This window comes from Apteryx mantelli, unplaced genomic scaffold (assembly GCF_036417845.1).
Source record: "Apteryx mantelli isolate bAptMan1 unplaced genomic scaffold, bAptMan1.hap1 HAP1_SCAFFOLD_407, whole genome shotgun sequence".
In the NCBI taxonomy this organism is placed as follows: Eukaryota; Metazoa; Chordata; class Aves; order Apterygiformes; family Apterygidae; genus Apteryx; species Apteryx mantelli.
In genome coordinates this window covers 6,362-17,642 of record NW_027118763.1, presented here as the reverse complement: position 1 = coordinate 17,642, position 11,281 = coordinate 6,362, and the positions used below count along the sequence as shown (strand labels likewise).

The following is an 11,281-nucleotide window of genomic DNA, read 5'->3' as shown; positions in this document are numbered from 1 at the left end:
TCAAGTGGAGGCAGCTGGATAGAGGGCTGCAAAGCCCGCAGCTCTTTTATACCTGTTGCGGAGGCCCCGGGCAGCGAGCAGAGGGCAGTTGCGGAAGCCTCAGTTAATCCGGCCGTAAAGCGGGCACGCGTCATGCATCAGCTAACGACACGGGGCAATTCTGCCCCACTGCGCTGAGGACCAGCCAGGCAAACATGCCTCGGAGAGCAAGGCGGTGCCGGGAGGGCAAAGCCGTGACACATAATGACATGAAAGACAACACGCTGTAATAGCCGACAATAGCAATAAACCCCGATATGTTCCTAATCCCCCACTTTGAACACGTAAAAGAGTAATGGGCGTCTTGCAGACGCACTTGTAAATGCTGGGTGCACGCAGCACGTGTGTTATTAGCCCCGTTTTATGGGCTGGTAAACAGAGGTGCCGGGAGGTCATGGGAAATGGAGACACAATGCCGGACTGCCGGGGTGGCCCTCAAGTGCCCGCCATCCCCCGGCGCCAGTGAGGGCTGGGGCACGTGGCGCTGGGGCACATGGGCACCGCCAAGTCTCCCCCGTCTCCCTGCCTGTCCCCAACGCGGGATGCCAGGACCGCTGGAGGGCCGTGCAAAGAGCAGGGGCATTGCGCTCAGCACAGGCACAGCCCGTCTGCATGGGGGGCCTGGTACAGACGCTCTCGGCTGCGATTTGAGGAACCAGTTGGGCTTTATTGCTGCTATTGTCAGCTATGAGAGCCTCTTGTCTTTCGTGTCATTACGTGTCCCCAACGCGGAGAGGCAGAATTGCCCCGCATCGTTAGCTGATGCATGATGTGTGCCCGCTTTACGGCCGGATTAACTGGGGCTTCCGCAACCGCCCTCTGCTCGCTGCCCGGGGCCTCCGCAACAGGTATAAAAGAGCTGCGGGCTTTGCAGCCCTCTATCCAGCTGCCTCCACTTGAACTCCTTCCTCAACGCAGTAAGTCCAAACCTTCTCTGCCTCCTTCCTTTCTCAGCACTGACTTCTCTGGTGTATTGCTTGCTGTGTGCCCCACCACCGCTTTAGATAATGTCACCGTTTTGGATGGGGTGGTGCTCCTGGAGAGCTACGGGAAGGAGGGCTGCTGGAAGTCCCAGGGCTTAGATGCAATGGGTTGAGCGGAGCGGTGCAGCCACCTCTTCTGGGTGCTCTGGGACTTTCCCTCTGGGTTGGACGAGGGTGCTTTTCCTCTCTCCTCTGTGCTAGTTTGTAGCTGGGAGCGCTCAAGGAGGGAAAGTGGTCTCCAGGGGCACGTCCAGTGTGGCGCCTGCTGTTGCTGTGGCTGCCGAGATGCGCCAGAGCCTCTCGTGGTGCCCATGGGCACAATCCGCGAGCAGCGCGAGGCATTAGTGCTCCGGCGTTGCGCTGAGCCCGGGCTCTGCCTTGTCTCGCAGCTTCCCCTGCCAAGCCGAAGGATGTCCTGCTCCGCCTTGTCCGCCTTGTCTCCCTACGGGGTGGCCGCCCCGGCCCCGGTGGCTGATGCCTACAACGAGCCCTGCGTGCAGCAGTGCCCTGACTCCACCGTGGTGATCCAGCCCCCGCCCACAGTGCTCACCTTACCTGGACCCATCCTCAGCTCCTTCCCGCAGCACAGCGGCGTCAGCTCGGTGGGAGCCCCTGTTGTTGGAGGGGGCTACGGTGGCACCTTTGGAGGCTTTGGAGGCCTTGGAGGTGGCTTTGGAGGCCTTGGAGGTGGCTTTGGAGGCCTTGGAGGCGGCTTTGGAGGCCTTGGAGGCTTTGGGGGTTCCGGCCGCCTTGGGGGCTTCGGGGGCTCTGGGGGCTTTGGGAGCTGTGGTTCCAGGGGCCTGGGCCTTGGCCGCCGCTACCTCGGCGGCAGCTGCGGACCCTGCTAAGCCCCACACTTGGCACGGCCACACACCAAGGACAGCTCCCGAAATCCACCGGCACCTCCCGAGCCCTGGCACCCAGCAAGGGCTCCTGCTCCGCTCGGCTCCCCAGCTCAGCTCGCGACTGTGCTCGACTGCCTCATGCCCGGACAGAGCCCGCCGGGAGTGTCCTCCTGCCCCGCTTCAGCTGCGCTCCCAGCTGCGCTGCCCAGTGACAGCGTAGCCAAGCGCCGGGTGCCTCCTCCTGCGGCACGGCTGGTGCTGGGTTGCACTCCGCACCTCTGCACGGAGACCGTGGCCTCGCCGTGGCCACACACCGTGCTCTTCCCCGTGTGCCTCCTCCCTTGGGAGCTGCAATAAAACCTGTGTCGCATCGCAACGTTGGCCTCTGGTGGTTCTTCCTCCTTCCTTCTTCCCATCCTGGCCCCAGCCCCAGCCCCAGCCAGGTGGGGGCTCGTTTGGCTGCTCACACCCAGCTCCCACAGTGATGCCTCGTTAGGGCAACCTGTGGGAGCTGCCTCGCGCCCCCCCGGATGCCCCTTCTGCAGCACGTCCCTCCACGGGACGGTCGCCCACAGCGCAGGACGCATGTGGCTCCTTCTGCAACGCCTTTTCACTCTTTTCTCTCCCCCTTTTCTTCCCAGCTTGGGCTCCCCCACACCAAGCCCAAGGAGAGGTATTGGGCACCACAGGCCACTTGGTGCCCTTTCACCCCTGTTCCCATGGGCTGCGTCCACCCCCAGGGCCACGGGGCTGGTGCACCCAGCCAGAGCCACCCCAAGGCCAAAGGCCCCAGGCAGAACCTCTGCTGAGGAAATGGCTCCGTAGGGGAGAGGGTGCCCAACCACCGCCACACACCACCAACCTTTCCTCAAGCTCCTTCAGCTTCCTTCCTCCTCCTCCTTCTGCTGATCCAAGATCTCCCTTGAGCTCATCTTTTGCCCCACCGCTCCAGCAGAAGCTCTTCCCTGCATTTCCCCTGTAGTGCCCAACTCCAGCCCTGGGGACATGGCTCTGCTGGGGCAGGACACCTGGAAAGGAAACCTCCCAAAGGGAAAAAGGATACAGGAGAACTTCAGCTCGGGTGCAGGAGCGGGATGGGCGCATGTGGAATAGAGCCATGCCTGGCTTTGCCATTTGGCTCCTTTTTGCCCTTTCTCTCTCTTCACAATCGTGCATGAAGCATTTTTCATGAACTCCCCAACAGGCACCAGTGTGCTGCCCTGCTCCTTTGACTCTTCCCCTGGTAGCCACCGTCTCTGTGCAAGGCACCATGCAGCACTAGCATTGCATGATGCTAAGAGCATTGAGGAAGGAAGGGCCCTCCGGGCCATATTCACGTCAACCTCTTGCTCAGAGTTTCTGCCCTCGCAGGTGACGGGATGTGACGGTGTGCTCCTTTCCCCCCCCCCCCCCCAACACTGATGTGCTCTCTCCCCCTCAACCTGACCTCCCTGTAAACAGCACGTATGTAGGGGCTGGTTGAGCATGCGCCAGCTAAGGCCCGTCTAGTATGCAAATATGACTATGAGTCAATCATCTCCCCCCCATAAATAGGGGGCAGCCCAGAGCCCCTTGAGCTCTCCTGCTTCGCAGCGGGCTGCACTGCAGAACCTCCCCTTGAGCAGGGACGCCTCTCCAGGTTACCCCTCGAGGTTGAGAGATTCCTTACCCGCGACAGATCCTCGCAAAGTGATTAACAGCATGCTGAACTTTTGCGAACTTCACGAAACTTTGCTGAGTTATATCTCTGACTAATTGCACACATAATCCCTTAGACATAAACCGCTGACCAAGTCTGAGACTAGGGCTGGATTCAGCCGCACCTTGGCTCCTCTCCGAAGGAGTTTAGAAAGCAAGGGGGTCCAGTCTGAACCTCGTGACTCAACGGCAGGGTCTCCGTTGCACACGCATCTGACCCTGTCCTTCACGCAGTAAATAACTGAGTGAACCTTGCCAATCGAACCTCATTACATCGTTCTTATTTACGATTGAACTTTGTTAAGTCGCTGTCTTACTGCAATAAACGTAGTGCTGCTTCCCTCTTAGGAGCGAAGTGCATCACTGCTTTTGCGACACGGGATGCCCCTGCGCTTTCCAGGGTCGTTGAGAGGAAGCAGGATCCCTCAAAGCCCAAATTCCCCAACCGGAAGGGAATCTGGGGAGACGTGGATATGTCTCGGTAACCCTTCTGCAAGCCTCCGACACCCGTGCAGGCAGAGCAGGACGGCTGGTGCTCAGCAGCAGCCCCAAGCAGGCAAAGATGCTTTCCCCATTTCCCCTGACCTCTGAGGGGGACTCTTTACCAGCCCATGAAGGGCAGGAACAAACACCCGTGCTGGCTGTGCAGGGCATTTCCAAGAGCTTCTGCACAATGCCCACAACCCTTTGGCGCGTGCAAAGTGGGACTTAGAAACACAGCGGGCGGTTCAGTGCTGCTGGGTGACGGGGGGCAGCTCACGAGATGTGCTCTCCGTGGCCCAGCTACAGGGCGAGCGGCAGTTATGATGCACCAAGCAAGGTGCCCCCAGGCCCCAGGCGTGATGCTGTGCGAGCTGGGAGAGCCCAAAGGAGTCTGGGCTGGGGCTGCGGGCAGGTGGGGAAGGAGGAAGGACCACCAGGCGCCAACATTGCGATGCAACATAGCTTTTATTGCAGCTCCCAAGGGAGGAGGCACGTGGGGAAGAGCAGGGTCCTGGCCACGGCGAGGCCACGCTCTCCGTGCAGAGGTGTAGAGCAGCAACGAGCACCACTTCTGCCGCAGGAGGAGGCACCCGGCACTCAGCTGCGCTGTCACTCATGCGGGAGTGAGGCCTTGCTGGGTGCCAGGGCTCGGGAGGTGCCGGTGGATTTCGGGAGCCGTGCTTGGTGTGTGGCCGTGCCAAGTGTGGGGCTTAGCAGGGTCCGCAGCTGCCGCCGAGGTAGCGGCGGCCAAGGCCCAGGCCCCTGGAACCACAGCTCCCAAAGCCCCCAGAGCCCCCGAAGCCCCCAAGGCGGCCGGAACCCCCAAAGCCTCCAAGGCCTCCAAAGCCGCCTCCAAGGCCTCCAAAGCCACCTCCAAGGCCTCCAAAGCCACCTCCAAGGCCTCCAAAGCCTCCAAAGGTGCCACCGTAGCCCCCTCCAACAACAGGGGCTCCCACCGAGCTGATGCCGCTGTGCTGCGGGAAGGAGCTGAGGATGGGTCCAGGTAAGGTGAGCACTGTGGGCGGGGGCTGGATCACCACGGTGGAGTCAGGGCACTGCTGCACGCAGGGCTCGTTGTAGGCATCAGCCACCGGGGCCGGGGCGGCCACCCCGTAGGGAGACAAGGCGGACAAGGCGGAGCAGGACATCCTTCGGCTTGGCAGGGGAAGCTGCGAGACAAGGCAGAGCCCGGGCTCAGCGCAACGCCGGAGCACTAACGCCTCGCGCTGCTCGCGGATTGTGCCCATGGGCACCACGAGAGGCTCTGGCGCATCTCGGCAGCCACAGCAACAGCAGGCGCCACACTGGACGTGCCCCTGGAGACCACTTTCCCTCCTTGAGCGCTCCCAGCTACAAACTAGCACAGAGGAGAGAGGAAAAGCACCCTCGTCCAACCCAGAGGGAAAGTCCCAGAGCACCCAGAAGAGGTGGCTGCACCGCTCCGCTCAACACATTGCATCTAAGCCCTGGGACTTCCAGCAGCCCTCCTTCCCGTAGCTCTCCAGGAGCACCACCCCATCCAAAACGGTGACATTATCTAAAGCGGTGGTGGGGCACACAGCAAGCAATACACCAGAGAAGTCAGTGCTGAGAAAGGAAGGAGGCAGAGAAGGTTTGGACTTACTGCGTTGAGGAAGGAGTTCAAGTGGAGGCAGCTGGATAGAGGGCTGCAAAGCCCGCAGCTCTTTTATACCTGTTGCGGAGGCCCCGGGCAGCGAGCAGAGGGCGGTTGCGGAAGCCTCAGTTAATCCGGCCGTAAAGCGGGCACGCGTCATGCATCAGCTAACGACACGGGGCAATTCTGCCCCACTGCGCTGAGGACCAGCCAGGCAAACATGCCTCGGAGAGCAAGGCGGTGCCGGGAGGGCAAAGCCGTGACACATAATGACATGAAAGACAACACGCTGTAATAGCCGACAATAGCAATAAACCCCGATATGTTCCTAATCCCCCACTTTGAACACGTAAAAGAGCAATGGGCGTCTTGCAGACGCACTTGTAAATGCTGGGTGCACGCAGCACGTGTGTTATTAGCCCCGTTTTATGGGCTGGTAAACAGAGGTGCCGGGAGGTCATGGGAAATGGAGACACAATGCCGGACTGCCGGGGTGGCCCTCAAGTGCCCGCCATCCCCCGGCGCCAGTGAGGGCTGGGGCACGTGGCGCTGGGGCACATGGGCACCGCCAAGTCTCCCCCGTCTCCCTGCCTGTCCCCAACGCGGGATGCCAGGACCGCTGGAGGGCCGTGCAAAGAGCAGGGGCATTGCGCTCGGCACAGGCACAGCCCGTCTGCATGGGGGGCCTGGTACAGACGCTCTCGGCTGCGATTTGAGGAACCAGTTGGGCTTTATTGCTGCTATTGTCAGCTATGAGAGCCTCTTGTCTTTCGTGTCATTACGTGTCCCCAACGCGGAGAGGCAGAATTGCCCCGCATCGTTAGCTGATGCATGATGTGTGCCCGCTTTACGGCCGGATTAACTGGGGCTTCCGCAACCGCCCTCTGCTCGCTGCCCGGGGCCTCCGCAACAGGTATAAAAGAGCTGCGGGCTTTGCAGCCCTCTATCCAGCTGCCTCCACTTGAACTCCTTCCTCAACGCAGTAAGTCCAAACCTTCTCTGCCTCCTTCCTTTCTCAGCACTGACTTCTCTGGTGTATTGCTTGCTGTGTGCCCCACCACCGCTTTAGATAATGTCACCGTTTTGGATGGGGTGGTGCTCCTGGAGAGCTACGGGAAGGAGGGCTGCTGGAAGTCCCAGGGCTTAGATGCAATGTGTTGAGCGGAGCGGTGCAGCCACCTCTTCTGGGTGCTCTGGGACTTTCCCTCTGGGTTGGACGAGGGTGCTTTTCCTCTCTCCTCTGTGCTAGTTTGTAGCTGGGAGCGCTCAAGGAGGGAAAGTGGTCTCCAGGGGCACGTCCAGTGTGGCGCCTGCTGTTGCTGTGGCTGCCGAGATGCGCCAGAGCCTCTCGTGGTGCCCATGGGCACAATCCGCGAGCAGCGCGAGGCGTTAGTGCTCCGGCGTTGCGCTGAGCCCGGGCTCTGCCTTGTCTCGCAGCTTCCCCTGCCAAGCCGAAGGATGTCCTGCTCCGCCTTGTCCGCCTTGTCTCCCTACGGGGTGGCCGCCCCGGCCCCGGTGGCTGATGCCTACAACGAGCCCTGCGTGCAGCAGTGCCCTGACTCCACCGTGGTGATCCAGCCCCCGCCCACAGTGCTCACCTTACCTGGACCCATCCTCAGCTCCTTCCCGCAGCACAGCGGCGTCAGCTCGGTGGGAGCCCCTGTTGTTGGAGGGGGCTACGGTGGCACCTTTGGAGGCTTTGGAGGCCTTGGAGGTGGCTTTGGAGGCCTTGGAGGCCGCTTTGGAGGCCTTGGAGGTGGCTTTGGAGGCCTTGGAGGCTTTGGGGGTTCCGGCCGCCTTGGGGGCTTCGGGGGCTCTGGGGGCTTTGGGAGCTGTGGTTCCAGGGGCCTGGGCCTTGGCCGCCGCTACCTCGGCGGCAGCTGCGGACCCTGCTAAGCCCCACACTTGGCACGGCCACACACCAAGGACAGCTCCCGAAATCCACCGGCACCTCCCGAGCCCTGGCACCCAGCAAGGGCTCCTGCTCCGCTCGGCTCCCCAGCTCAGCTCGCGACTGTGCTCGACTGCCTCATGCCCGGACAGAGCCCGCCGGGAGTGTCCTCCTGCCCCGCTTCAGCTGCGCTCCCAGCTGCGCTGCCCAGTGACAGCGTAGCCAAGCGCCGGGTGCCTCCTCCTGCGGCACGGCTGGTGCTGGGTTGCACTCCGCACCTCTACACGGAGACCGTGGCCTTGCCGTGGCCACACACCGTGCTCTTCCCCGTGTGCCTCCTCCCTTGGGAGCTGCAATAAAACCTGTGTCGCATCGCAATGTTGGCCTCTGGTGGTTCTTCCTCCTTCCTTCTTCCCATCCTGGCCCCAGCCCCAGCCCCAGCCAGGTGGGGGCTCGTTTGGCTGCTCACACCCAGCTCCCACAGTGATGCCTCGTTAGGGCAACCTGTGGGAGCTGCCTCGCGCCCCCCGGATGCCCCTTCTGCAGCACGTCCCTCCACGGGACGGTCGCCCACAGCGCAGGACGCATGTGGCTCCTTCTGCAACGCCTTTTCACTCTTTTCTCTCCCCCTTTTCTTCCCAGCTTGGGCTCCCCCACACCAAGCCCAAGGAGAGGTATTGGGCACCACAGGCCACTTGGTGCCCTTTCACCCCTGTTCCCATGGGCTGCGTCCACCCCCAGGGCCACGGGGCTGGTGCACCCAGCCAGAGCCACCCCAAGGCCAAAGGCCCCAGGCAGAACCTCTGCTGAGGAAATGGCTCCGTAGGGGAGAGGGTGCCCAACCACCGCCACACACCACCAACCTTTCCTCAAGCTCCTTCAGCTTCCTTCCTCCTCCTCCTTCTGCTGATCCAAGATCTCCCTTGAGCTCATCTTTTGCCCCACCGCTCCAGCAGAAGCTCTTCCCTGCATTTCCCCTGTAGTGCCCAACTCCAGCCCTGGGGACATGGCTCTGCTGGGGCAGGACACCTGGAAAGGAAACCTCCCAAAGGGAAAAAGGATACAGGAGAACTTCAGCTCGGGTGCAGGAGCGGGATGGGCGCATGTGGAATAGAGCCATGCCTGGCTTTGCCATTTGGCTCCTTTTTGCCCTTTCTCTCTCTTCACAATCGTGCATGAAGCATTTTTCATGAACTCCCCAACAGGCACCAGTGTGCTGCCCTGCTCCTTTGACTCTTCCCCTGGTAGCCACCGTCTCTGTGCAAGGCACCATGCAGCACTAGCATTGCATGATGCTAAGAGCATTGAGGAAGGAAGGGCCCTCCGGGCCATATTCACGTCAACCTCTTGCTCAGAGTTTCTGCCCTCGCAGGTGACGGGATGTGACGGTGTGCTCCTTTCCCCCCCCCCCCCAACACTGATGTGCTCTCTCCCCCTCAACCTGACCTCCCTGTAAACAGCACGTATGTAGGGGCTGGTTGAGCATGCGCCAGCTAAGGCCCGTCTAGTATGCAAATATGACTATGAGTCAATCATCTCCCCCCCATAAATAGGGGGCAGCCCAGAGCCCCTTGAGCTCTCCTGCTTCGCAGCGGGCTGCACTGCAGAACCTCCCCTTGAGCAGGGACGCCTCTCCAGGTTACCCCTCGAGGTTGAGAGATTCCTTACCCGCGACAGATCCTCGCAAAGTGATTAACAGCATGCTGAACTTTTGCGAACTTCACGAAACTTTGCTGAGTTATATCTCTGACTAATTGCACACATAATCCCTTAGACATAAACCGCTGACCAAGTCTGAGACTAGGGCTGGATTCAGCCGCACCTTGGCTCCTCTCCGAAGGAGTTTAGAAAGCAAGGGGGTCCAGTCTGAACCTCGTGACTCAACGGCAGGGTCTCCGTTGCACACGCATCTGACCCTGTCCTTCACGCAGTAAATAACTGAGTGAACCTTGCCAATCGAACCTCATTACATCGTTCTTATTTACGATTGAACTTTGTTAAGTCGCTGTCTTACTGCAATAAACGTAGTGCTGCTTCCCTCTTAGGAGCGAAGTGCATCACTGCTTTTGCGACACGGGATGCCCCTGCGCTTTCCAGGGTCGTTGAGAGGAAGCAGGATCCCTCAAAGCCCAAATTCCCCAACCGGAAGGGAATCTGGGGAGACGTGGATATGTCTCGGTAACCCTTCTGCAAGCCTCCGACACCCGTGCAGGCAGAGCAGGACGGCTGGTGCTCAGCAGCAGCCCCAAGCAGGCAAAGATGCTTTCCCCATTTCCCCTGACCTCTGAGGGGGACTCTTTACCAGCCCATGAAGGGCAGGAACAAACACCCGTGCTGGCTGTGCAGGGCATTTCCAAGAGCTTCTGCACAATGCCCACAACCCTTTGGCGCGTGCAAAGTGGGACTTAGAAACACAGCGGGCGGTTCAGTGCTGCTGGGTGACGGGGGGCAGCTCACGAGATGTGCTCTCCGTGGCCCAGCTACAGGGCGAGCGGCAGTTATGATGCACCAAGCAAGGTGCCCCCAGGCCCCAGGCGTGATGCTGTGCGAGCTGGGAGAGCCCAAAGGAGTCTGGGCTGGGGCTGCGGGCAGGTGGGGAAGGAGGAAGGACCACCAGGCGCCAACATTGCGATGCAACATAGCTTTTATTGCAGCTCCCAAGGGAGGAGGCACGTGGGGAAGAGCAGGGTCCTGGCCACGGCGAGGCCACGCTCTCCGTGCAGAGGTGTAGAGCAGCAACGAGCACCACTTCTGCCGCAGGAGGAGGCACCCCGGCACTCAGCTGCGCTGTCACTCATGCGGGAGTGAGGCCTTGCTGGGTGCCAGGGCTCGGGAGGTGCCGGTGGATTTCGGGAGCCGTGCTTGGTGTGTGGCCGTGCCAAGTGTGGGGCTTAGCAGGGTCCGCAGCTGCCGCCGAGGTAGCGGCGGCCAAGGCCCAGGCCCCTGGAACCACAGCTCCCAAAGCCCCCAGAGCCCCCGAAGCCCCCAAGGCGGCCGGAACCCCCAAAGCCTCCAAGGCCTCCAAAGCCGCCTCCAAGGCCTCCAAAGCCACCTCCAAGGCCTCCAAAGCCACCTCCAAGGCCTCCAAAGCCTCCAAAGGTGCCACCGTAGCCCCCTCCAACAACAGGGGCTCCCACCGAGCTGATGCCGCTGTGCTGCGGGAAGGAGCTGAGGATGGGTCCAGGTAAGGTGAGCACTGTGGGCGGGGGCTGGATCACCACGGTGGAGTCAGGGCACTGCTGCACGCAGGGCTCGTTGTAGGCATCAGCCACCGGGGCCGGGGCGGCCACCCCGTAGGGAGACAAGGCGGACAAGGCGGAGCAGGACATCCTTCGGCTTGGCAGGGGAAGCTGCGAGACAAGGCAGAGCCCGGGCTCAGCGCAACGCCGGAGCACTAACGCCTCGCGCTGCTCGCGGATTGTGCCCATGGGCACCACGAGAGGCTCTGGCGCATCTCGGCAGCCACAGCAACAGCAGGCGCCACACTGGACGTGCCCCCTGGAGACCACTTTCCCTCCTTGAGCGCTCCCAGCTACAAACTAGCACAGAGGAGAGAGGAAAAGCACCCTCGTCCAACCCAGAGGGAAAGTCCCAGAGCACCCAGAAGAGGTGGCTGCACCGCTCCGCTCAACACATTGCATCTAAGCCCTGGGACTTCCAGCAGCCCTCCTTCCCGTAGCTCTCCAGGAGCACCACCCCATCCAAAACGGTGACATTATCTAAAGCG

The 11,281-nt window shown here is 61.2% G+C and overlaps 4 protein-coding genes across 4 annotated transcripts; 2 read left to right on the top strand and 2 right to left on the bottom strand.

Annotated features, from left to right (window-relative positions):
- Positions 1–1,432: 1,432 nt before the first annotated feature.
- LOC136996559 (claw keratin-like) lies at positions 1,433–1,870 on the top strand. Its single transcript, XM_067317452.1, has one exon. It carries the CDS (start codon positions 1,433–1,435, stop codon positions 1,868–1,870), a length of 438 nt encoding a protein of 145 aa, XP_067173553.1.
- A 2,888-nt stretch (positions 1,871–4,758) lies between these two features.
- Positions 4,759–5,196, bottom strand: LOC136996560 (claw keratin-like). The gene has a single exon (XM_067317453.1). The coding sequence runs from the start codon at positions 5,194–5,196 to the stop codon at positions 4,759–4,761; it is 438 nt and encodes a 145-aa protein (XP_067173554.1).
- A 1,925-nt stretch (positions 5,197–7,121) lies between these two features.
- Positions 7,122–7,559, top strand: LOC136996557 (claw keratin-like). The gene has a single exon (XM_067317449.1). The coding sequence runs from the start codon at positions 7,122–7,124 to the stop codon at positions 7,557–7,559; it is 438 nt and encodes a 145-aa protein (XP_067173550.1).
- Positions 7,560–10,445: 2,886 nt separating this feature from the next.
- Positions 10,446–10,883, bottom strand: LOC136996558 (claw keratin-like). Its single transcript, XM_067317450.1, has one exon. It carries the CDS (start codon positions 10,881–10,883, stop codon positions 10,446–10,448), a length of 438 nt encoding a protein of 145 aa, XP_067173551.1.
- Positions 10,884–11,281: the final 398 nt, after the last annotated feature.